This window comes from Chiloscyllium plagiosum, unplaced genomic scaffold (assembly GCF_037043375.1).
Source record: "Chiloscyllium plagiosum isolate Xiang-an unplaced genomic scaffold, Cpla_swu_hap1 HiC_scaffold_10, whole genome shotgun sequence".
NCBI classification, from domain to species: domain Eukaryota; kingdom Metazoa; phylum Chordata; class Chondrichthyes; order Orectolobiformes; family Hemiscylliidae; genus Chiloscyllium; species Chiloscyllium plagiosum.
In genome coordinates, this window is record NW_028270148.1 from 23,349,551 (window position 1) to 23,374,136 (window position 24,586).

The following is a 24,586-nucleotide window of genomic DNA, read 5'->3' on the forward strand; positions in this document are numbered from 1 at the left end:
AAACACAAAAACAGAGAAAGAGACATCTTTTTTATGTGTGAATTATAAATGAGTTCATTTTCAAGAACAAAACAAGTCCAGATGAATATGTTAAAAAGACTAACGGGGATGTAAATGTAAATGTAAAATAAGACCGTTAGAACCTACCCTCAGAAAGAAAGTTTGAATAATCGCCATGGCAACAGCAGTAACTGTCAGGGGCTTTCGTGTCCAATCATCCGCCTGAATGAAGACTGGGCGTTTTATTCAACATTGTTTGTTCTCATTAATTGCACGGATAGGTTTCGATCGATGAAAGCACTGTTTTATTGCCATTATTGCTTGTAATGTCAAGGTGTGGTTTTTTTGTGGAGCCGGCCGTCAGGCACGGAGCTGCCCGAGTATAGAGTGAGGCCCCAGACATGCCAACCGGGCAGAAGCCGCGGAGCGGCAGCAGTGGCGGGGAGGTTACCGTGCTCGGTGTGGGCCGTGGAGCTGGACGGGCCGGCACACACCTCAGCCAGGGTTGCGTCATGGAGAACGACATCCTCGATTCACTGGAGGACCTGGGGTAGGCGCTTTGACTAGCCCCTGGACTTTCTCTCCTCCCTCCCCGTGTCAACCTTCTGGAGGTTTCTCCGTCAGGCTGGGCCTCACCGATAGGTGTTTGTCACCGGATGGTTTCCCGTCACCACCCTCCCCCCGCCTCCCTCTCACACTGGCGTAGTCAAGTTGACCCGAGCGCTCGTTATAAATAACCTGCTGAGCTGGCTTTGGCGTTGCTGCCCACCCATTGGGCCTGACTCCGGGGGTAAAACGCTTCTGCCCTTTTCCTCGCTGCTGACACGTGTTTCACTGCAGCAAAGGCCTACCTGTGCTTTTTACTTTATCTCCCCACTTTACATTTTAAATCTGTCATCTGTCTTACATCTGTCATTTGCATATGTGTCGCCCAGTCCGTCGTTTGCCAACATTGAAAACTGTTTCAACATTGCAGGGTAGGGGGTGGGCACTGTCATGTGACTGACTGACTGAGTCCTTGAGCTGAGTGATTTAACCATAAGGCAGTTTGGAGTCGACCATGTTGCTAAGGCTTGGCTCGCATTTAGGCTAGACCAGGTGGGGATGGAGTGTTTCCTTATAGGACATAAATGGCTGTTATGATCATCATCAGTTTTCATAAGACTAGCTTTTGACTACAGAATTGTTAATTGAATTTACATGCCATCAGCTGCTGTGATGGGATTTAATCTATTCCCCAGGTCATTGGCTCAGTCTTGATTATTTAATAAAAACTGAAAAAACTGGGTGCTGTTGTGTTCTGAGGAAGGGTTGCTTGCTCTGAAACGTTAACTCCAATTTCTCTCCACAGATACTGCCAGAACTGCTGAGCTTTTCTGGCAATTTCTACTTTTGTCTCTGTTACTTGCCTAGTGACATTTATCAATATGCCTCTATCTTGCCATATGCTTCCAATGACAACAGTCCATATAAATGGGTTGTAATTCTGAATAATATCTTGAATAATTTTGAGCTATTCAAACCAAAATCAGTAGGCCTGGTTCAAGTCCCACCTGCTCCAACAATGTCTTATAATACTTCTGGAGAATTGATTAGAAAGTATCTGCAACACTTATCTTCATTTAATGATATGTAGAAAGCTGATCTTTATGAAAAGAATAGATGTGTTTTGGAATTGTATAAAAACAATTATTAGCATAAAGGGAAAATGTCTTAAAACATTTTTACAATTGGAAGCACTGCATACCAAAATAGAGGTAGTGCTAAACCTCTCAGAATAATTAGTTAACTCATGTTGTGACAAAATTTGGTGCCTTCCTTTAAGAGTCTCAAGGTCATGGGGAGAGTCCAAAGAGACTTATTACTGTGTATCTCACACTTGGATGAGAGGAGAAATTAGGTGACTGTAGAATGGAGCAGCATATTTATGAGGTGAAAGTGGGGACTACAGATGCTGGAGATTAGAGTGCTGCTGGAAATGTGCAGCAGGCATCCAAGGAGCAGGAAAATCGACATTTTGGGCAGGAACCCTTTGTCAGCATAGGAGGTCCAGTAAAGAAGTAAATCTTTGGGGGGAGACTAATGCAAGTCAAATAATTGAGATCAAAAGGTCAAAGAGTTTTTTTTTCCTGTTGATGGTCAAGACCTAGTGTTCTCACAGAAACTGAAATGGAAGCTTTTAGCAGGAAAGTGTGAGGAAGATACTAAACTGCCAGACTGCAATGTTCAGGCTAAAATTGACAATTGAAATTTATTTGCAACCAGCTTACCTACATAACACAAATGTGTAGTAAAGGAATAGGAATCTAATACTCAGCATATTGAATAAGCTTCAGAGTTTGGTAGTTTTAGATGTCCGTTCCAGTAAGTTTTGAATAGTGCCTCTGTTTCAGTGTGACAAGGAAGATTGGAAATAATGCAATTCCTTTTGCTGTCTCGACTGAAGCAAAGTTAAAAATCACACAACACCAGGTTATAGTCCAACAGGTTTAATTGGAAGCACACTAGCTTTCAGAGTGTCAGTACCACCTGATGAAGGAGCGACACTCTGAAAGCTAGTGTGCTTCCAATTAAACCTGTTGGACTATAATCTGGTGTTGTGATTTTTAACTTTTGTACACCCCAGTCCAACACTGGCATCTCTAAATCTCGACTGAAGCAGGCTGCTTAAAAGGAAAGTGGAGCATAGGTAAGACCTTTGTCTCTTGCAGAACTCTTCTGTGCTTCCAGTGCTTAAATTTGAAGATTTGGTGTCTTTGGAGTTATTTTGTGAACTAGCTTGTGAACTAGATTTATATCATTCAAGTGAAAGGGGTGTAAGAAATGGGAATGTAGTGAGACCTGGGTATTCTCAAATAGCAGATTCTGAAGGTAAGCCTGCAGGTACAGCAAGCAGTAAAGAAGACAAATTGTATATTAGCCTTCATACAAGAGCATTCCAGAGCAGAAGCAGGGATGTCTTGCTGCAATTATACAGAGCCTGGTGAGACACCACACTTGGAATATTGTGTGCATTTCTTGTTTCCTTATGAGGAAGGATTTACTTGCTATCATGGGAGTTCAGTGGAGATTTTTCAGATTGATTCATGGGATGGCAAGACTGATGTTGGGGAGCGGTAGAATTTAGATCATGTTGCTGGAGTTCAGAAGAATGAGGACAGAACTCAGAAACTTTTAAAATTCTGAAAGATCTAAACAGGGTAGATGCAGGAATGATGTTTCCAATGTCTGTAGAGTCCAAGTTAGGTCACAGTCTAAGGATATGGGGTAAATCATTTAAGTCTGAGATAAAAAGAAACGTATTTACCCCGAGAGTGGTAAGCCTGTAGAATTCACTACCACAAAAGCAGTCAAGGCCAAAACATTGTGTGGTTTCAAGCAGGAATTAGAAATGCACATGGTGTTAAGGGATCAAAGGATGTGCAAGGGAAAGCTGGAACAGGCTTTTGGATGATAACCATGACCATAATGAATAGCAAAGTGGGCTGAAAGCCAAATGGCCTTCTCCTCCATTTTTTTATGTTGTCATGTGTGAATCATGATTTTCAGCAGAAACTTGGGACTGAAAATGACTTGTCATGTTGGTTTGATGGGTTCTGAGAAGACTGATAATTCTAATGTGTGATTTTCAGACTCTGCCTCACATGGGGCAGATGGACTGAGATGAATGAATTATTTGAAGGTTTGAGCGCTTTCTACTATGCATAGACATCAGATCTGCAAATTCCCAATATAGTCTTTTTGTCGGGTGTCTCCACTTGAACCTTCTCAAGTCCAGTTGGTCACAGGCTAGGGACTCCCGTGAGTCAGCGGGGATGTTTCTTCTTCAATTTTTTTGAAGACGTCAAATGCATTTTTGTTGTCTCCTGCTGTGTTCTGAGTAGAGTTGTTACTTTGACAGTCTGGTTTAAGTATGAGTGATGTGTGCTGCCCTGTGGAGTAATTAGCATCTCAGTGCTGGGCATATTGACTTGAGAGAGGGTGCTGCTATTGGACCACTTCTCTGGCCACTGGAGTTGAACATTCTTATAAAGGTACATTGGTACCTTCGAGTGTTTTGAGGTGTCTGTTGTAAGCTGCCCAAGTTTGAGATGTATAGTTAGTGTGAATGGCATCTCTTGGCTCTTAGGTTTTACATCCTCCATTCTTTGCCACAAAAAGAATTTCTGTGTGCTAATTGTATGATGGTAGCTCAGTGGTTAGCACTGCTGCCTCACAGCGCCAGGGACCTGGGTTTGATTCCAGCTTTGGGTGACTGTCTATGTGGGTTTCCTCCAAGTGCTCGGGTTTCCCTCCACGGTCCAAAGATATGCAGGTTAGATGAATTAGCCATGCTAAAATTGCCCACATGTTCATGGGTGTGTACGTTAGGTGCATTCGTCAGGGGAAATGTAAAGTAATAGGGTAGGGGAATGGGTCTGGATGGGATACCCTTTGGAGTGTCGGTGTGGACTTGTTGGGCCGAAGGGCCTGTTTCCACACAGTAGAGAGCTTTGCATGGCTGGAGGCTAGAGAGTTATGGCCTGTTTCCACACTGTAGGGATTCTATGAAAAGAAGACATTCAGGATATTTACTATTAATCTACAAGCTAATTTCAAAGACTTGAGAATGACAGACAAACATGACCTGATTTGAATTCCGATCAACCTAGAACACAATAGTTGCTTTTTCAGCTCAAACATTGTTTATTTCTAGATTCATGTGTGTGCCATCAATATAAACAGCTCTAGAGCTGTGTGGTGCTGAGCTTTGAATTTGTCTACTGCTAACAGTTTCTGGATGTTAACTGGAATGTTGGGCTCAAAAGGACCTTCCTGCAGTCTACTACCTTGGTTTTCTCTGTGCTAATCATAAGGCCAAAGTTATAGCTGGCATTGAAGAACAAGTCCCGTTACATTTTATTTCCAGCTCTGAGTCAGCAGCTGCATGTGGTAATTAACAAACAGGAAATCATGTACTGTGACATTGAAGACCACCTTCTTGACCTGAAGTCATCTTGAGATTGTGCAGCTTCCCATTATACAATGTCTGATTTCAGTGCCAGGGTCACCTTCATGGAAAGCATCAGAGAATACGGTGGAGAAAATACTATAAGAAATGGAAGCAAGTGTAGCCTTCAGCAGATTTTGGATGAAAGGAGTAAGTCTAAGCGCCATTGTTAAAGTCTACAAAGCAGTAGTTTTGCACATCTGCTCCATGCATGTGAAACTGAATCGTGTATCAAAGTCATGCCAAGAAGCTGAGCTACTTTCAGAAGCTTTCAAAGATCACCCCTGGTGGAACAGAATGACCAGACAGAGGTGCTCACCCAAGCTGACCTACATCCATGATATATTGAGTCACAACTGGTTTGGACTGATCATATAACTAGAAAGTCACTTGCTCACTGAAACACACGATCTGTGATGTACTCTTACGGCAGTCAAAAGAAGCATGACAAGGAGTCTGCTTCATTTTCGGAACTTCTTTATTGACTGAGTCCTGGGGGAGCCTTGCCCAGGACCATTGCATATCGTGCTACAGAATAAAAATGTGTGCTTATTATTGAGGAAGGCTGCGCTACCATTGGGAAGAGTGTAAGGAGGGAAAATCCCAAGCCAGCAATTCATTCAAAACTCAATCATTGAGGATATATATACTATTTGCAGCAGAATCGTTCTGCATTGGCAGTCATCTGCATACCTACCAGAATCCTACAACTTCCCAAAGATGAACTTGGTCATCCTCTCTTCACAATTAAAAATATTTTTAGATGGTTTTATGTACTGGTACTCCCCACAAATACAAAATTTTAAATTAAAATTACAATAGTATTTAGATGATAAGACAAAACTTTCTGATATGAGGCATGATTCTGTTGAACTGCAATTAATAAAGTCTTGCCTCCTGGAATTAACATTTAAACTTAACATTTTCACAAGTTTCTGTTGACAAGTGTAACATTAATATGAAGCTTCAGTTTAAAAATAAAGAAGATTGGTACATTGTAGAGTTTAGGGCTTCTTTTGTTTCGAGAAATGCACTTGTAATAGTGGAATCGAGAGGCTTTCTGGAATGCTCACAGAAAATGTTTAATTTTGCAGATACAAGGGTCCACTACTAGATGATGGAGCTCTCAATTTGGCAGCCGTTGGTGGGGCAGCTTCTCCAGAATACACTAAGCTATGTACCTGGCTTGTAGCAGAACTGAAAGTTTTCTACAAGCTGGTAGAAAATGTCAATGCAACAGCTAGTAAGTTTTATTTATTAAACTATATCCAGTTGCATTACCCAAATGATATATCAACTTAAATCCATTTTGCACATAAAACAATCATCATTTGGAAATGAGTGTGTAATATCATCATCGGTAGTAGAAATATGTATTTTGGTATCTTGAAAAGGAACTACCGTAATGACTCAGACAGGCTATTGTATATCAGTTGGAACAATGTTATCTGTTCAGTTCAAACCATTAAATCATGGCAGTCTTTTTAATCCAACATTTGGAGTTCCACCAAAGAACCATATTAGACTCCGCATTGACACTATTTTTCTCTTTCCAAAGATTCTCGGAGACCTGCTGGGTTTTACCAGCTATTTGTCTCATTATTTCAGATCTCTAGCATTTGTAGTACTTGCTTTTATTTGGAAGTTAACATTGACTATGTGTTAACAGTGAAATTACCTTACTGAAGATGATACCACAAAAGTAGCACAGACTCTATTCTATCACATAAACATGTTCAAGTGACATTGCATTCAGAAAGCTTTGACTTAACTGTAATGCCAGTTATGTCATGTCTGTATCTCTTGATTGGAAGGAAAGGGAGGTGTTTAATGCATATTGTAAATGGCTTGATTGAGTAAAATTTATATTTTGAAAAAGAAAATAATTTAATGTCGATAACCTTGACTATTATCTAGGTGTAGGACTTTAGGTCATGTGATTCTTTTTCCTTTTAATTTTATTTTAAACTCTCTCCTAGGCCCCACAGAAGCTGAAGAGTTTCAACTAGAGATGAGCGGTTTGTTGGCTGAGATGAATTGTCCCTATTCTGTTCTAACCACTGGAGATGTCACAAAACGCCTCCTCAACAAAAATAATTGCCTTTTGCTGCTCAGTAAGTTGTAGGAGTATTTGAATTTTTTTTTGATTAATTATTGTATTTGAAACTTAAATCTCAGTCATAATGTTTGAAAGTGTTCAATGCTAAAGATGCATTCTCTCTCCAAGGTCTCATACACATGTGTACATGGGTATGCCAGTCAAGTGGTTACATTACTAGGCTAGCAATCGATATGGCTTCTAATGCCTACCATGACAAATTAGAAAGTACATTAATTTGTGACAGGTACCTAATAAAATATCAATACAACTCAACAGAGACCTGATTTATGGGTTCAATGGGCCAAATAGCTGCCTTTTATGCCAGAATGACTCTGAATCTGTGAAGGCTACAGGTTGTCTCACAAGTACAACTGCTTCCCTGATATCCTTCAGGGAAGGGAACCCACCTTACTGTCCCACCTGTTCATTAAAAAGTTAACGTAGTTAATAGCTCTGGCCATGTTCAAACTGTTCAAAAGATTAGAGGTATGTGACATTTAAATACAATGTCAACTATAAAATTTTATACATTATTTGCTTTCTGATACACGAATACAGATCTGTATGTCACATGGGGTATGCGATGTATATTCTTTATTGGGTTTCAAAGTAATTGTCTTAGTCATGGTCAAATAATCAGCAAATTGATTGTGGCTGGATTTATTTTAGAGTAGTCATAGTCATAGAGATATACAGCATGGAAACAGACCCTTCGGTCCAACCCATCCATGCCGACCAGATATCCCAACCCAATCTAGTCCCACCTGCCAGCACCCGGCCTGTATCCCTCCACATCCCTCCTATTCATATACCCATCCAAATGCCTCTTAAATGTTGCAATTGTACCAGCCTCTGTCATTACTCAAAAAACAAATAGTGGAACAAGAGTATTGTGGATCTTGCAGCTGCTCCTGAGTTGCAGGTTTCCCTTGTGATTTTCTTCTGGCTTTTATAGCAGAAGCTGAAAAAATATTCATTTTACAATTATTTTCGCAACTTTTCTAAACAAAATTCAAGAGTGAGAAGCCGGAAGTTGCCATATGCATTGGTAGGAATGACATGGTTAGGGAAAGGGTTAAGGCTTTGCAGTGTGAATATAGGAAGTTAGATAGAAGATTTAAAAGTAGAACCTCCAAGGTAGTAATGGCTGGTTTACTCCCAGTGCCACCTTAGAGTAAGAATAGAAGGATAGAACAAATAAATCAGTGGGTGAATAGGTGGTGCAGTGTGCAAGGATTCAGATTTTTGAATCATTGGGATCTCTTCTGGGGCAGAAAAGAGCTGTTCAAAAGACATGGGTGAGGGGATTTGCCAGTTCTATTTTTGAGTCTTTAAGCTTTTCGGGGGTAGTTCCCAAGTAGCACTGAAAATAGGCAAATGAGAATGGTTCTGAATCAAAAAAAGAGCAAGTTAATTAGAAAAGACAATCAAGAGCAAGTCAGAAAACAAGGTAATTTTGAAGAATTATACTGCATTTATTTCAATGTAAGGGGCCTTACAGGTAAGACTGATGAACTCAGGCCACGTATGCGAATATGGGACTGGGATGTCATATCTATTACAGAAACTTGGCTGAGGGAAGGACAGGACTGGCAGCTCAATGTTCTGGCTTTTAAATGCTGTAGGGAGGATAGCAAGAGAGAAGGGGTAGAGGCACTTTTGATTAAGGAAAACATTGCTACCCTACTTAGGATATTTTTGAGGGATTGTCCAGTGAAGCTATATGGGTATAACTTAGAAGTAAGACAGGGATGATTGCTGCCCACAAACCCCCCCCACCCCCAAAAAGGATTGTCAGAGGGAAATAGAGGATCAAATATGTAGATATATGTAAGAGTGATATTCAAGATTGTAAATAGGTGATTTTAATTTTACAAAAATTTAATTGTGACTGCTATAGTGTTAAAGGTTTGGATTGTGAAGAATTTGTTAAACGTGTTTTAGATAATTTTCTTTACCAATATGTAAATCTTCCTTCCAGAGAAGGAGTAAAACTCAACCTTCCCTTGGAAAATAAGGCAGGGCAATTAATTGAAGTGTTAGTCGAGCAACATTTTGGGAGTAGTGATCATGATTCTGATAGTTTTTAAATAGTTATGGAAAAGGATAGGCCTTCCATAAAAGTTAGTTATATAGTTGGACAACCAATGCTGACCATGTTCCCAAACTAAACTAGTCCCACCTGCCTGCGTTTATCCCATATCCCTTCAAACCTTTCCTATTCATGGACTTGTCCAAATGTCTTTTAAATATTGTAATTGTACCTGCATCTACCACTTTTTCTGGCAGTTCATTCCACACATGAGCGACTCTTGTTAGATTGGTTTCATTTTGGAACATGGTCGGCATGGACTAGTTGGACCGAAGGGTCTGTTACCATCCTGTATGACTCTGTGACTCTTCTTCCATTCGAATTTTTAAACATCGTCAGGAATAAGAAGGGCAAATTCATTATCTGTTTTGCTGATCTTGTGTTTAAGTTGTCAATGTGTATCTTGATCTACAAAGGAATAATGTCTTTAAGCACAGGAGGTGGCCAGTTTGGTCCAATCTGTCTGTTCCAGCTAATTACTCAACTGATCTCTACTGCAGAATCTGGTTAATTGTTGCTCAAGTATGTCGATCCTCTGATACTGAGATTCAATTTTGATGTTTCATGGAAATATTTCTCCCCCTTAATTTACTGAGGACTCATGATGGCTTACAAATGACACTCCACATCTGCCTTCATTTCATATAAGAAATGTGACTGACTTACTGCTGCCAGTATTGTATCAAATAAACCATAATTGACAGGCATGTGGGGATTTAAAAGCAACTACAGACCCCTCGTCTCCTGCTGTGTATGCACACATACTAATTTTCTCCAGTCCAGAAGTCATCATGCTATGGTACATTTCCAGCAGTACTGAATCATAGTGGCAACTTGCATTTATATGGTGCCTTCAACATAGTAAAATTCCTCCAAGCTGCTTTGCAGAAGCACTAGGAGATGGTTTTGATACAGAGCCCTAAATGGAGATATTAGGGTAGATGCTCAGAACTTTGCTCACCTGAGTAGCTTTTATGTACTGTTTTAAGGAGGGAAAAGGTTTATGGGGCCGTTTCTAGAGTTGACTTTTTAGTGGGTTGTATGGCTGAAGGAGAATACAGACATTTTGAGCAGTGCGCACCTGGAGGCATTTGAAATATAGGGTGAGAATTTTAAAATTCAGGCATTGTTTAAACAGGAGCCAAGTTGTATAAGAGGCACACAGGGCTTGGCAGGGAAGTTGGAACAAGGGCAGCAGAGGATACAACATGAAGCAACCCACCAGTTACATCAAAATAGTTGAACAAGGTCAACAGACATGAGGCTTTCAGCAGCAGTTGAGTTGGAATGACATAGTGTTGGATGATATGATTAGATTAGATTCCCTAGTGTGGAAACAGGTCCTTCGGCCCAACAAGTCCACACCGACCCTCTGAAGAGTAACCCACCCAGACCCATTGCCCTACATTTACCCCTGACTAATGGACCTAACACTGTGGGCAACTTAGCATGGCCAATTCACCTGGCCTGCACATCTTTGTGATTGTGGTAGGAAACCGGAGCACCCGGAGGAAACCCACGCAGACATGGGGAGACCGTACAAACTCCACACACAGTGGCTCAAGGCAGGAATCGAACACTGAGGCAGCAGTGCTTACCACTGAGCTACCATGCTGCCCATATGCCTCGGTACTATACAACACTAGACAGTAAACTGACCAACTGAATCAACAGGGAACAGCATTAAAACTTGAAGTCTCTGAGCGAGTTTCAATGAATCTTTATCTCAAATGATAGAGTAATGAAATTAGGTCCATATATTTATGACAAATGTGAAAATACCCGCAACCTATCTTAATTTGTGGTCTACAACTCGTTTTGGGATCAAATGTGACCTTTAGATTGCAAACAGTCTGTTCAGCCTTCAATAACTGCTCATTAATAAAGTCATGAGGTATGGGATACAGGGAGATTTGGCTATCTGGATTCAAAATTGATTGATTGATAGAAGGCAGAGTGGTTGTAGATGGAAAATATTCTGCCCGGAGGTCAGTGAGTGGGGTCCTGCAGGGCTCTCTTCTTGGGCCTCTGCTCTTTGTAGTTTTTATAAATGACTTGGATGAGGAGGTTTAGGGGTGGGTTAGTAAATTTGCAGATGACACAAAGTTTGGAGGTGTCGTCGATAGTCTCAAGGGCTACTGCAGCGTGACATAGACAGGATGCAGAGTTGGGCTGAGAAATGGCCGATGGAGTTCAACCTAGATAAATGCGAAGTGATGGATTTTGGAAGGTCGAACTCGAATGCTGACTATAGGAATAAAGATAGATTCTTGGCAGTATGGACGAATAGAGGGATCTGGGTGTGCAAGTACATAGACCCCTCAAAGCTGCCACCCAAGTGGATAGGGTTGTTAAGAAAGTATATGGTGTTTTGACTTCCATTAACAGGGGAAACGAGCTTATGAGCCACAAGGTTTTGCTACAGCTCTACAAGTCCCTGGTGAGACCACACTTGGAATATTGTGTTCAGTTTTGATCGCCCTAGTATAGAAAAGATACGCAGGCTTTGGAGAGGGTGCAAAGAAGGTTTACCAGGAACGCTGTCTGGACTGGAGGGCTTGTCTTATGAAGAGAGGTTGACTAAGCTCAGACTTTTCTCTCTTGAGAGAAGGAGGAAGAGAGGTGACCTGATAGAGGTATACAAGGTAATGAGAGGCATGGATAGAGTCAGTAGCCAGAGACTTTTCCCCTGGGCAGGATTGATTGGCACAAGGGGTCATAGTTTTAAGGTATTAGGAGAAAGGTATAGAGGGGACTTCAGAGGTAGGTCCTTAACATGGAGAGTTGTGAATGCACGGAATGGGTTGCCAGTGGTGGTGGTGGAAGCTGAGTCATTTAAGCGACTGCTGGACATGCACATGGACAGTAGTGAATTGAAGGGTGCGTACGTTAGGTTATTTTATATTCAGATTAATCCTCGGCACGACATCGTGGGCTGAGGGGCCTGTTCTGTGTTGTACTTTTCAATGTTCTAAGGAAAGGGATCAAATTAGTGGCTGTGGAACAGCCTTTCAGACAGAAGTGACAGTTTAAAATACTTAGTTGGAGTTAATTTCTGGATACTTGATACCAGATGGTGGACCAGCAGTGTGAAAATTTTCGATGGTTGATATGGGGATGGTGATGTTATGATGGCTGTCAGGATAGTTGATGTGAAAACTGCTGTTTTTGAAAGATGCTGTGGAGTGGTAGTGTGGAGGCTGAGACCGAGATGAAAGTTGGAGGGTGGTGAAAAGGATGAATGTTATGATTGATCATATCCATTACCATCAAGGAGCACTGAGCAATTTACAATTGTTCTGCTGCTGCCCTGGCTGACATCACCTATCTGAAGGTAAAAACAATGACTGCAGATGCTGGAAACCAGATTCTGGATCAGTGGTGCTGGAAGAGCACAGCAATTCAGGCAGCATCCAACGAGCAGCAAAATCAACGTTTCGGGCAAAAGCCCTTCATCAGGAATACCACCAGAAGCTAAGGACAGGGGAGTGCAGTACTACATGGATCATTTAGCAAAACGTTCATCAGAATGAGCAACTAAAAACAAAATTGTTTAACTTAGTTCTGGTGATCTTTTCTGTCTAAACGTGGATTGCTTTTGTATTTATTCAGGGAATGTGAAGTCAGTTGAAATTTTAAAACTGGCATTGGTAAGAGTTTGATCATTTGATCATGGAATTTAAATTATGTGGAATCAAGATAGGGAATTGGAGCAGTAATCCAGATGAATTATAATCCAATTGACTGGCAGAAAAGAATCAAGAAGCTAGGTGGCTTACTCCTGTTCCTATGTAACTATTGCGAGCCAAACTTTGCCAGTTCCAGATGATTATGAGATGATTATCTGCTGCTACCCCAAACTACACCCAACAGTTTGGTTAACCGAGTCACTTACTATATTATTTGAAAGGGCAATTGGTTGGTTGCATTACTGCTGGACAGAAATTCCACTTGGGCTAGGCTGGGTTAAAGATCACAGGTTTTCTGCCCTAACGATATTAGTTTGCATGACAGTCAGGAAGTCTGGCAATCATTTGTTCAGGTTCAAGTTTCCAGGTTTTTAAAACACGAAAATTCCATGGAAGTTTAACCCATTCTGAAATACTAATCTGGTAACAAAGCCAAGTATGGATTTTGTGTTTTCACTTTTCTAGAGACAGAATTTTGGTCTTTGCCCTTTTTGTCATCTGTAGATGGGAAATCTGGCTTTAACACTCTTGTACTTGAAGTCATGAAAGAACTATGTTGAGCTAGAGATCTGAGACCTCAATACACCAGTTCCTTCCTTGTCACTACTTTACCGTGAGGCTGGTTGATAAATGAATGTAACCTGGAATTGGTAATTCAGTGACAGCTCTCAGTCTTGTGCCATTGAGTTTCTAGAGGTTCCCTTATGTTAGTCTGCTATGTACATGTACTGTTTCAGTCATAAACAGCAAAGCTTTTTTCTGAAGCACTTTGTTGGTTACAAGCCACTTGCTTTGGTGGCATTTTTAACTGTGAAATGAAAATTTTGTGCAAAAGCAAAGTGGCATCAAAATAATATCTAGGTATTGTTTTTAAAATGCCATGTTAATGTGAATGTTCTAAAGTGCCATGTGACAACTCTGAATAATTTTTAAAAATCAATAAATATATGGATTTAAGTGTATTACTCTATTGTCATTTGAAATGAAGATTTGTTGAAATTCTCTCGGGCACTTCAAGTTTTAATGCTACTCTCTGATTCAGTTGGTCAGTTTACAATCTAGTGTTTTATAGTACTGAGGCATATGAATCTGTAAATACTAATGCTAAATGCTATAATTGAACCTGGTAACAGAGTTCCAGAGGTGCAGCAAAAGCATGTCAGCAACCTGTGTTCCTGTTGGTTGGCGTTGGAATCAAACTTGATTCCTCTCTTCATGTCAGATAATCTTTTTAACCATGGTCTTGCAGGTTCACACATAAATGGAGACCAGTTGATACCCATACTTTACCTGAGCAACAGTCACTGACCTCAGGAAAGGAAAGGAATTGGGTGAGGTAATGAACAAATACATTTGTAGCTTATATATCTCGTGTTTATGTTTTGCTGATTTTTGTTTCTGTAGCTTACCTGATTTCTGAGCTTGAATCTTCACGAATGCTTGGTGTGCACAACCCGCCAAAGAAGCAGCCAGATAAAACCAGCCAGTCGTTCATGGAGCTGAAATCCATATGTATTACTCTGGGTATGTCCAAGCCCCCAGATAACATCACCATGTTCCAGTTCTTCAGTGGGATTGAGAAAAAGGTACACAAGAACAAAATTGTCCTAATGTGCAGCATTTAAAACCTGGATCATTCAGCCAAACAGTACAAATAATTACTTTTTAAAAAATCCATTGGAATTTCCTCTTCAGGAAATAATAAATTCTTAAAAGAAACAGCACAGAATAGTTGAGAGAAGGTTTCTTTTAATCTTGCCTTTTGATTTCAAACAGTTATTTTGTTTCTAACTACTGTAAGATCTATACAGGTTGCACCTTTAATACAAGGTTCTATCCTCCGAGTATAAGGGAGCAATTTTAATCCTACTTTCTCTTCTCTTAATCAGGGTTAAGAGTCTATTTGATGGCTTTCATACTTTCACTTAAGGGTTTGTTTATTTTGGGGAAAAGTACAAAGACAGGCGATTTCAGATTACCATAAATTCACAGTGGTCAAACCACATATCAAATTGGAAAACTGCATTTCCAGTGTGTCTCAGATTATTGACTGGAACTGTTTCACTGCATTGTACCTTATTCTCAGGTGTCCACCATGCAATTGGGTATTTACTGTCTCCTTTCCAATACTCATTTGTGTATGGAAAGCCTTCAGATCAATAAATTAGAATCAAATTGTTTTAAACATGAGCTTTCAGATGCAAAAGGCATCGACTTAAGCACAAAACTCTTTTGTCAGCATTACCAACTGTCAAGATGTATTGCATTATAAGCAGCTATGTAGTTGAGGTGTTTTATTTTTACTGTCTTTAAAGTAGATACTGTGCACAAAGTGCAAAAATGTCAATGTCTGTGTGTGTTCTGAACACTTAAATTATCTCGCCTCTCAACTTACTAAAGGAATACAAGTCAAGTTAACACAACCTTCACTCAAATTCTAATCCTGCCATCTTCATTTGCATTATCAGTGGCCTTCACTCCAATCTAGAATCAAGAATAGGAATGTCCACTTGTTACTTGACTCTCCACTCGATTCATGTATCTGACTATCAAGCAACCTATATCAATGTACAACCGAGCCTACGTAACACTGTAATGAGTGGCTCACTACCTAATCTCTCAATGACACTCAAGTTTCTTAAGCTGAAGATAAGGATGTGATGGAGTTTAGACCATTGTCACAGGAATACTTCTCATCAAACTATCCAAAACTGAGCAGCTTTTTTGATTTGTGTCAAATCCCACTATTTCCTTTAATATCCAACTCCTCTGTCAAAGCAATACTGTGCTTGTTGCAAATCCTGTCTACAGGGTGCACGACAGCAATTAATCAAATCTACTTCAGCAGCATTGAGTGCTTTCCAGGCTTCTGCATTTATTGAATCTTCATCGTTGATGCTTGATATCTTGAAATTCCTTACTTAAAACCACTATGAAACAAAACCACTGACTCAAGGACCTACCACCATTACAATGGAGCATCTATAATCTAGAAATAAATACAGCCTTTTCAGTGTTCTCCACTCCCCAAGAAAGAAGAGGAAAGCACTCTATCATGTTAATTGTTCTTTCAAATTCTGCACAAACGATATGATGGTTATCATCTGCAAGGTTTGTATGGAAGAGTGACCTGAAAACCCTGCTTCAGAAAGTGGTCAGTGCATTTGATTTAAACTCCAGGCTATGTTATGCTTCACCAGTGGTTGGAGAAAATTGGAAATTGCTTCCTTAAGATTTCCTGGCAGAATTCAAAAGACAAACAATAAATAGTAAAAATCCTGACATTCAGAAACAAACTAGCATCTGAGAGAACTACCTTCAAGGAATATGCTCTTTATTAATTGCCACAAGGTTTTGTTTTGTTTCACTTTTTGAGGTGGTTGGCCTTGATGGAAGATTGGGGAGCTTTCTCCATTATGTAAGTACCTGTACTTCACCATGTTTTCTAGAAAAGTCCCAAGTGCAGTTATTTTAAACAATAGTCACATTGGTTCCACAGAGGACAATGTAATGAATGATCAGTTAACCGTCTTCTGGTGGTGAGATTTAAAGAGGAGTCATTGGGCAGGAAAGAGCTTCCTGTTCCTTCTAATAGTGCTATAAATTCTTATCAGCATTCATCTTAACGGACAAAGCCAATGAAGAATGACTTGGCCTGGCAGAGGACACTGGCAGGGCAGCTTCATGTAATGGGAAGTCAAGGAAATCTGACTTCATCGATTCTCTACTTTGTGCAGAATAGCAATGTTTGTGCCATTCTGACCAAGAATTTGTCCTGGATTTTCTTATTGAATCACACAAAAAGTGTTAATTTTCTGACTGACTGTGTTTGTTTATATCCACTGCATCCAAACCTAATTAATGTTTTACTCCTTCATAAACCTACCAGACTCACTGCCTTGCCTCAGGTTCAAGGATGAGATGTCTCTGGAATTATAGCCTGGAGTATTTTTAAGGATGACTTTTGCGTCCTGCTGTGAATTGAACCTGATGTTCAAAAAGTTGTTTTCCTTTTTCACGTGTTGCAGAAGTCACTTGGAAAGATTTGGAAAATCAGACATTTCCGAGTGCAGGACATTCTGTTGCATTTACAGGTGTTGCATAATCAGAGCAGATTGTTAGTGTAGTAAATTTCGTCCACCAGCAACTTATGCTGTTGTAAAGTGCACATGTTTTTGAACTCAGTATTTTCTTTAAATCTTCTGGACACTTGAACTTTCAATCACTAAGAAGTAAAAACCCTGTGGAAAGTGGTGAGATTTGATTAGTGCATTTAGGCCTAAGTGTCCTCTGCTACTTTATCACCGGGATAAACTCAGAAATGGGATGGCTTGCTAATTGCTGGTGTTCAGTGCCACTCTCAGTTTCTCATGTGATATAGCAGTCCCTCCCTACATGCAGTATGATCTGCACAGTGTTCAAGCTTGGCCAAATAAATGGCAAGTAACATTATATACACACCTCAAGAGTGCCTAGCCATCACATTTTGATGTTCAGTAACATTCTAGTTGTCTTAATTCCCACCGCCTTGAAGCAGACATTCAACTGGGCCACCCATCTAAACATTCCAGATATAAGAGCAGGTAAGAGGCTGAGTGTTCTGTGACAAGTGGGTTCATGTCCTAATTCATCTCGGTCTCTCCACTGTCTACATGTGCAAGTCAGGAGCATGATGGTAGTATTGACCAGTTGGTTGGATGCAGCTGCAGTGACATAGAACCAAAACGTTTGACCTCCTCCAGGACAAAACAATCTTGATTGGCACCACATCCAGCAGCTTAAATGTGCAGGACCCCCAAATCCTGTATTGATCAATTTATAGGATGCACAAAAACTACACTCTCAGCTTCTTTGTCAAAATTCCCCAACCCCACAACCTCCACCACCTAGAAGGGCAAGGGCAGCAAGTGCATTGGAAATCATCAACTCCAGGTTGTGTGCCACCTGACACCATTCCTTTAGTATTGTTGAGTCAAATCCCCACCTACCAGCACTGGGAACACCATCACCCCTGGATGCAATCACTGAAGAAGGCCCATTGCCTTTTCATGCATTAGGTTGCTGTCTAGGGATATTTTAGGCTAAAGGCTAGTCAGTGCTCTCATTAACGAAAGGCAATGCTTTTACTGACTATGTTAAGAGACCTGACATAGTCAATAGAAGTGTGATATATTGAATATGTTCAAGAAAACCTAAGAGATATGTATGGCAAATAATGTCTTTATGATTTCTAGGCATTATGTAATAAAACGTACAAAGATGCAAAACTTTTCATACCTATTTTCAGGTCACATGATTGTTGAAGAGTTAAGAGGTTGTGATGGGTTAGGTATGTTGAGAATAAATGCCAGTTTTGCCAAAGTAATATACAAATATGCTGTATTAGTATACAGTACATCAAGAATATAGTATCCAAATTTATCCATTTAACATGATCATCAAACATTATAGTACCCTCTTTAATGAAAAGTAGGCAGCTCGCCAGATGTCTATACAATCATCCTTCAGGAAACCAGCAGCACCAAAATGAAACAAATCATTGTAAAACATTAGTTTTTTAAAAATATTCTAAAATGAAACCAAGAACAGCAGCTAGGGAGTAGAATTGGCTCTCCCCAAGACAGAGATCAGTAGCACAGAAAAAGCACTTTGGCCCATCATGTCTGTGCTTGTCAAAACTGAAATTGTTTCATTTTTAATTCAAATGGTTTTCCTGTGAAGCAGTGTAATTGGAACATTAATCTGAAGACAAAAGGTCCAGTTAAATATTAAATGCTTTCAGGAAAAGATCATGTTTCCTGATACAGCCATTTATACTTCAGCCAAGGTTAATTAATTTATTGGACTTAGTTGTATTTCCTACTATTCGAGAGGGGTCAATGTATTAACAAGTTATTTGGGTTGGAAAATTTATTAAAAACAGAAATTGAAAATCTGGATCATGGGATCATGTCACATATCCTGAAAAATAATTAAATAAAAGCTATCTTATTTGCTGTGGGTCAGCAGTCAATAAACATGTGGAGAAGGAGTTAACATTTATACTTGTGGGGGGAAATGTAGCATGGTAAATAGTGTACTTCTCTATTAATTAATGAAGTGACCCGTTGGCCTGGAGTAGCCAAATGCAGAGCTGCCAGCCAACCATGCCATAAGCTTTAATCCATTCCTATTCAGAAATTCTAGTTGTCTTTTGAAATCACTTAAATGGTTCAAATTACCTTCTGTCGTCATGTAATTAAGAACTATTACACTTTCTTGTGGAAAACTTGAGTGCTGCCTGGCATTCATTCTTTTTAACTTCCTAATTTTCACCTTTCCTATTATTATTTCAACCCTTCACAGAAGTGAACAGAATGTTTAATCAGTGTCATCATTTCCGTTCTGAAAGACATTGGACCATCCATCTAATGCCAGAATGTAATTTTGCATCATAGACTCTCCAGAATATGTAGCTTTGTGGAGGGTAATTTCATAATTTGTATTACTTTCTTGTCTTTAGCTTGTACAGCAATCCTCTTTGCTGTTGATTTATGATTTGACATAATGCAATATACACCTTTTATCCATTCAGTTTTTAACTTGACCGTGTTTTTCTTCCGTAGCTTAAAGAATCTCTGTCAAAAGTGCCCCGAAATCATGTCGGAAAATCTCTGATAAAGAAAGCACTTGGACCACTTCACTGGGTAAGTAATAAAACCATTAATTATGAGTGGCACACCCTGTAGAATGAATTCTGACCACTTTCAATGTGAATTACATCACTAATAATTCTGTTCCTAAGTGCTACTAAATGCATATTCTTTAACTGCTTTACAATATCCTTTTCACTTCCTCTAGTAAATTACTTTCTGATTCTGAATCTTGTTTTCAGCTATCTTGTTTGAAAGTATTGTCAAATTGAAAATTATATTGTTCCATCCTTTTAATTTTCCAATTATGAAAGCTTACAGGATGCTTGTCTTTTAAGTCAGGATGTTGGAAACATAAACAAAGAAGTTAATTTTTTATAAATCTCTGGTAAGATATCAACTCCACCTAGAGTATTGTGTGCAGCTGGAGGCATCACCTTTTAGGAAGGATTTTAAGAAGAGGGTGTAGAGGATGATGCCAGAACTAAGAAATCTCTTAACATTGAGAGATTGGAGAATCTTGGATCCATCTCTAGTACGTTAAGCCGAAATGAAATGCAGATATTCACAATTACATATTAAATACAGAATGTAAAAACTCTTTCTTCTATTTGAAATACAACTTCAGGTTATGGATTTGAAATAAACAAATGAATTAGTGGGTAAATTGGTAGAGACTTCTTCTCCGTATTAAGGTTTGGACTACAGTCAGTTCTGCTCTAACGGACGTTTCTTCAACGCAAATTGGCTATAACGTGATTGAAGAATTTAGACCATTATTTGTAGAACGTGAATGTTTTTCTTACTTATATTGGCTATAATGTAATTCCAGTACCACTGGTTGTAATGTTGCTGGTATTATGTGATTTTCTTAAAATGCGGGAGCAGAACTATCATGTTACATCAGAACAGACTGTACATTGGTAGATAATGATGTAATCAGAGTACAGAGGAACTTTCCAAAGGGAGTTGAACGTGTGTCTGAAGAGGATTCATTTGCAAGTTTTTGGATTAAGCCTGGAATTTGACACTAAATGGGACAATGTTTTTAAAGAGTAGACATCAGGCCGAATGACCATTTTCTGTGCTGTAAGAATCTGATTCGATACTTTTTTTTTCAAAATTTGAAAATATAAGAAGTAGGTGTAGGATATTGGTTATTTTGGGCCACCTTTGCTGAAAATGAGAATGCACAAATGAAACACTTGGTTTTTTGTTGGAAATAGTGTCTCCAAATGCAGTCCTGAAAAAGGCAGCAAAAAATGCTAAACAAGTCAAAGTAGATACTTTAATGAAGAGTCATATGGCGTGATGAATTAGTTTGGAACATGGATTCAAGTCCAGTCCATGCTAGCTGCAAGAATCCACCGGGTTGTGGCTTAAACCCAGTCACTGACTGTCTCATTGATAATTTAGCACTGCAGTTGGCTCTCCCTGCTTCATAAAATGCTTGAATTCTGAAATAGAAGCATGTTTGATTGTTCCCAGATCTGGCATATGTTATCTTTCCAAAAGTAATTGCAATGTTTGAGTTTTGAGCCTTTGCATATATTCCCTTTTATCCATATCCAGTGCCTGATCTGACCTGTTGCTGTGTCAGGGTAGTAAATGGTGGAATGCATTCTGTTCCGATATCCCAGACTGATGTCTCTTGGTGTGTTGAGCACTTATTGGGTAATGGAGGCTCAGGGAATATTGCTCTCTGAACCCAAAAAAGATGGGACCGATGCAGAATAATTAAGACTAAATACGAATGTTCCAATATTTTTATATTTTTTAAATTGATTCCACCTGTAATCCAATATACAAATGTATGTCACTGAATTCTATTATGTATGGGCAGGGGAAATTTCTGGCCAACTGATTATAAAATAATAGAAGCATACAATATAAAACATGCTACACTCTCAGGCATTGCATTCACAGACTCCCACCACATTCTGGGTGAAATGATTTTTCCTCAAATCCCCTCTAAACCTCCTGCCTTTCACCTTACACCATTTGCTGTATTTTTTCTTTTCTTTTCTGTTTTTTTTCCCCAGCACCTGTGTTATATGTGTGCAGGTGTGAGACAGTGAAAGACACAAGGTGCATGAATCTTTATTCAAATTTCCACCACCAGGAAGAAAGGAAACACCTGAGTGCCCAGTGACAAGCCGTGCCCTTCACATCAAAGGGCAATGCTGTGTGATCAAACAGTGAAGGTGAGGGCAGGGATTAAATCAAAATAGAGTTGGAGGGGGGAATAATGCACTCCACTCCCTGCGGCGCCCACCTCTCCCTGAACAACTCCAGGGTGTTGGTAGACACCGTGTGCTCCTCCTCCAGAGACACCTGGGCTCTAACGTAACTGCAGAAGAGGGGCAGGCAGTCGGCCCTAACAACCCCCTCCACGGCCCGCTGCCTGGACCTATTTATGGCCAGCCTGGCCAAGCCCAGGAGCAGATCCACGAGGTCTTCAGAACTGCCTCCCCCCCCCCCCCCCCGGGTGCCCGAGGATCAGGAGCGTGGGACTGAAGTGCAACCAAAAGCAGAGAAGGAGCTTTTTGAGAAAATCAAAAAGGGAGTACAAACACCCACACCCAATATATACATGGTCCACGGACTCCACAAAACCACAGAACAAACAGTTGGGCTGGGAGTCCGTGAACTACGCAATCTGCGGTTTCTGGGGACAGCCTCGTGCTGCACCCTCCACCCCAGATCCCCGATAGAAAGGGGGAGGACTCCCGTGTAGAGAGCCCTCCACTGGGGATCTCCGCTACCTGGTGGCAAACCATTTGCTGTATTGTTATTGACTGTTCAATTAAGGGCACCAGCTGTTTTCTATCCAATCTGTCCACGCTCCTCACAATCTAATACATTTCAATCAGATCCCCTCTCAGTCTTCTCTGCTCTAAGGTTGACAACCCCAGCTTATCCAGGCTCTCTTCTTAGATGTTGCATCACAGGCATCATTGTTGCGAATCTTGTCTGCACCACTGCAGTGCCATCTCTTACTTCCTATAGTGTAGAGACCAGAACTGTGCACACTTTTGCAGTTGCGGCTTAACCAAAGTTTTGTACATCTCCAATGTAATCTCTGTGCTCTTATAAAGTATGCCTGACTGATAAAGGCAAGTGTCCCATCTGCCACCTTAGCTACCCAGTTAAGATGTTCTGTTGCCTTCAGGGATCTATGGTCAAGCACTGCACAATCTTTCTATTCCTCCTGAGCTTCCTAGTGTCCTGCCATTCATTTGAGTGCTCCCTTGTCTTATTATTTCTTCCTGAGTGCACCACCTTTCACTTTTAACAGGGTTAAATTCAATCTGCCACCATTCTACCCATGTAACCTAAGACCACCTTCCGCACTGTCATCCACCTGGCAAATTTTTGTCATCCACAATCTTACTTGTCATTTTCAATATCCTCTACATTTTCTTCTATGTTGTTTACATATATCACAAACAGTAAGGGACCCAGCCCTGATCCCTGTGCTTGTGCCATTGGACACTGTCCTCCAGTCACACACAAAAAGCCTTCTACCACCACCCTCTGTCTCCTCTCACTGAGCCAAGTTTGAATCCAGTTCACCGAGTTACTCTCGATTCCCTGCTTCCCTGTACCACATGCAAAAGAGAAGTGTTCTGATGCCCCTTTGTGTTCCTTTATTTCATGATTTTGGTGCTTGAGTAGTGCTGTGGAGTCTTTGCTTACATTTTATTTGACATGTTGGTACATTTGCAATATTTAAGAGGCATTAGGATGGGTATATGAATAGTAAGTGTTTGGAGGGTTATGGGCCAGGTGCTGGCAGGGGGGGCTAAATTGGGTCGGGGTTTCTGATCGTCATGGACAGGTTGAACCGAAGGGTCTGTTTCCATGCTGTACATCTCTAGGACTGTCATTTTAGAATCAAACAAGTTAAATTCTAAAGTTACTGAAAATACATTTGCACTGCTATGAAGTTTTCTCTTCAACGTAGTTGTCATGGTATTTGAAGGAAAGAATCTCATTTCTATTTACTGGCAGGAGAAATTAGAAGCTATCAATCAGGTCCTGGTTAACGAGTATGAAATTCGACGAAAGATGTTGCTGAAGCGAATGGATGTAACCATACAGTCATTTGGCTGGTCTGATCGAGCTAAGGTATTGGATTTTGTAAAGAATCCTGTTTTTCCCTCATCCCAAAGCAAGTTGTGGGAAGAAAAAACAGCTTTTCTGAAATTGTGAATTAATAGTAATTGTTTTATGGTATCCTATAGTGAAGTCACTTAAAATACTAAGGGGAACTTTTACACAATTTTGACAGTGTCCTTGGACACTATGTAAAGCTCAAGTTACTTCCATAATTGAAAGAAGAATAGTGCTTGTAAATGGCACAGTAGTAATGAATAGAAATCTTTGCGTGGACTGTTCGTGCATATTAAGAACAGGAAAATCAACCCATTGAAAATGGAAGTGTTTCTATTTCTGACAAACCATGTTAAACTTGAATCACTAAATTACAAATGTCACTTATCCGTAATGGGAGCTGTTGTGGGAATTGCCAAATTACACCTCACATTAACAATATGGCAACTGGAGAGAAGAAAGTCACTTTACTGTTTAAAATCACACAACACCAGGTTATAGTCCAACAGGTTTAATTGGAAGCACACTAGCTTTTGGAGCATCACTCCTTCATCAGATGATAGTGGAGGGCTCAATCCTAACACACAGAATTTATAGCAAAAATTTACAGTGTGATGTAACTGAAATATACATTGAAAAATTGATTGTCTGTGAAGTCTTTCATCTGTTAGAATACAGTGATAGTTTCAGTTCTTTCATGTGTAAATCACAAAACCTTTTTTTAAGGTTGCATTCTCAGGTTAGCTGCTAACAATGAGTGATAGCCAGACAATATGTTGAAGGTAGTAGCCCCCTGTGTCCTCTGTCAGGGTGATTAGATTAATTCTAATCTTAAAAAGTGAGATAACGGTATTTTACATGAATTCCACCATTGCACTACACAGACCACCCACACATGCACCCCATCAAAGACACTCTCACGCATACACTTTCTCACACTCAACCCATGTGTGTGTAGAGTGTCTT

The 24,586-nt window shown here is 40.1% G+C and overlaps 1 protein-coding gene across 1 annotated transcript in view; it reads left to right on the plus strand.

Moving 5' to 3' along the window:
- The first annotated feature begins 332 nt into the window (after positions 1-332).
- Positions 333-24,586, plus strand: part of tslig3a (tRNA splicing ligase complex subunit 3A) — a 35,959-nt gene continuing 11,705 nt past the window's right edge. The window contains exons 1-6 of the mRNA XM_087991209.1: positions 333-550; positions 6,085-6,233; positions 6,970-7,104; positions 14,277-14,458; positions 19,478-19,558; positions 23,519-23,635. Coding sequence (XP_087847335.1) covers positions 402-550; positions 6,085-6,233; positions 6,970-7,104; positions 14,277-14,458; positions 19,478-19,558; positions 23,519-23,635 — 813 coding nt within the window. The 5' untranslated portion in view covers positions 333-401. The remainder of the gene's footprint in view (positions 551-6,084; positions 6,234-6,969; positions 7,105-14,276; positions 14,459-19,477; positions 19,559-23,518; positions 23,636-24,586) is intronic.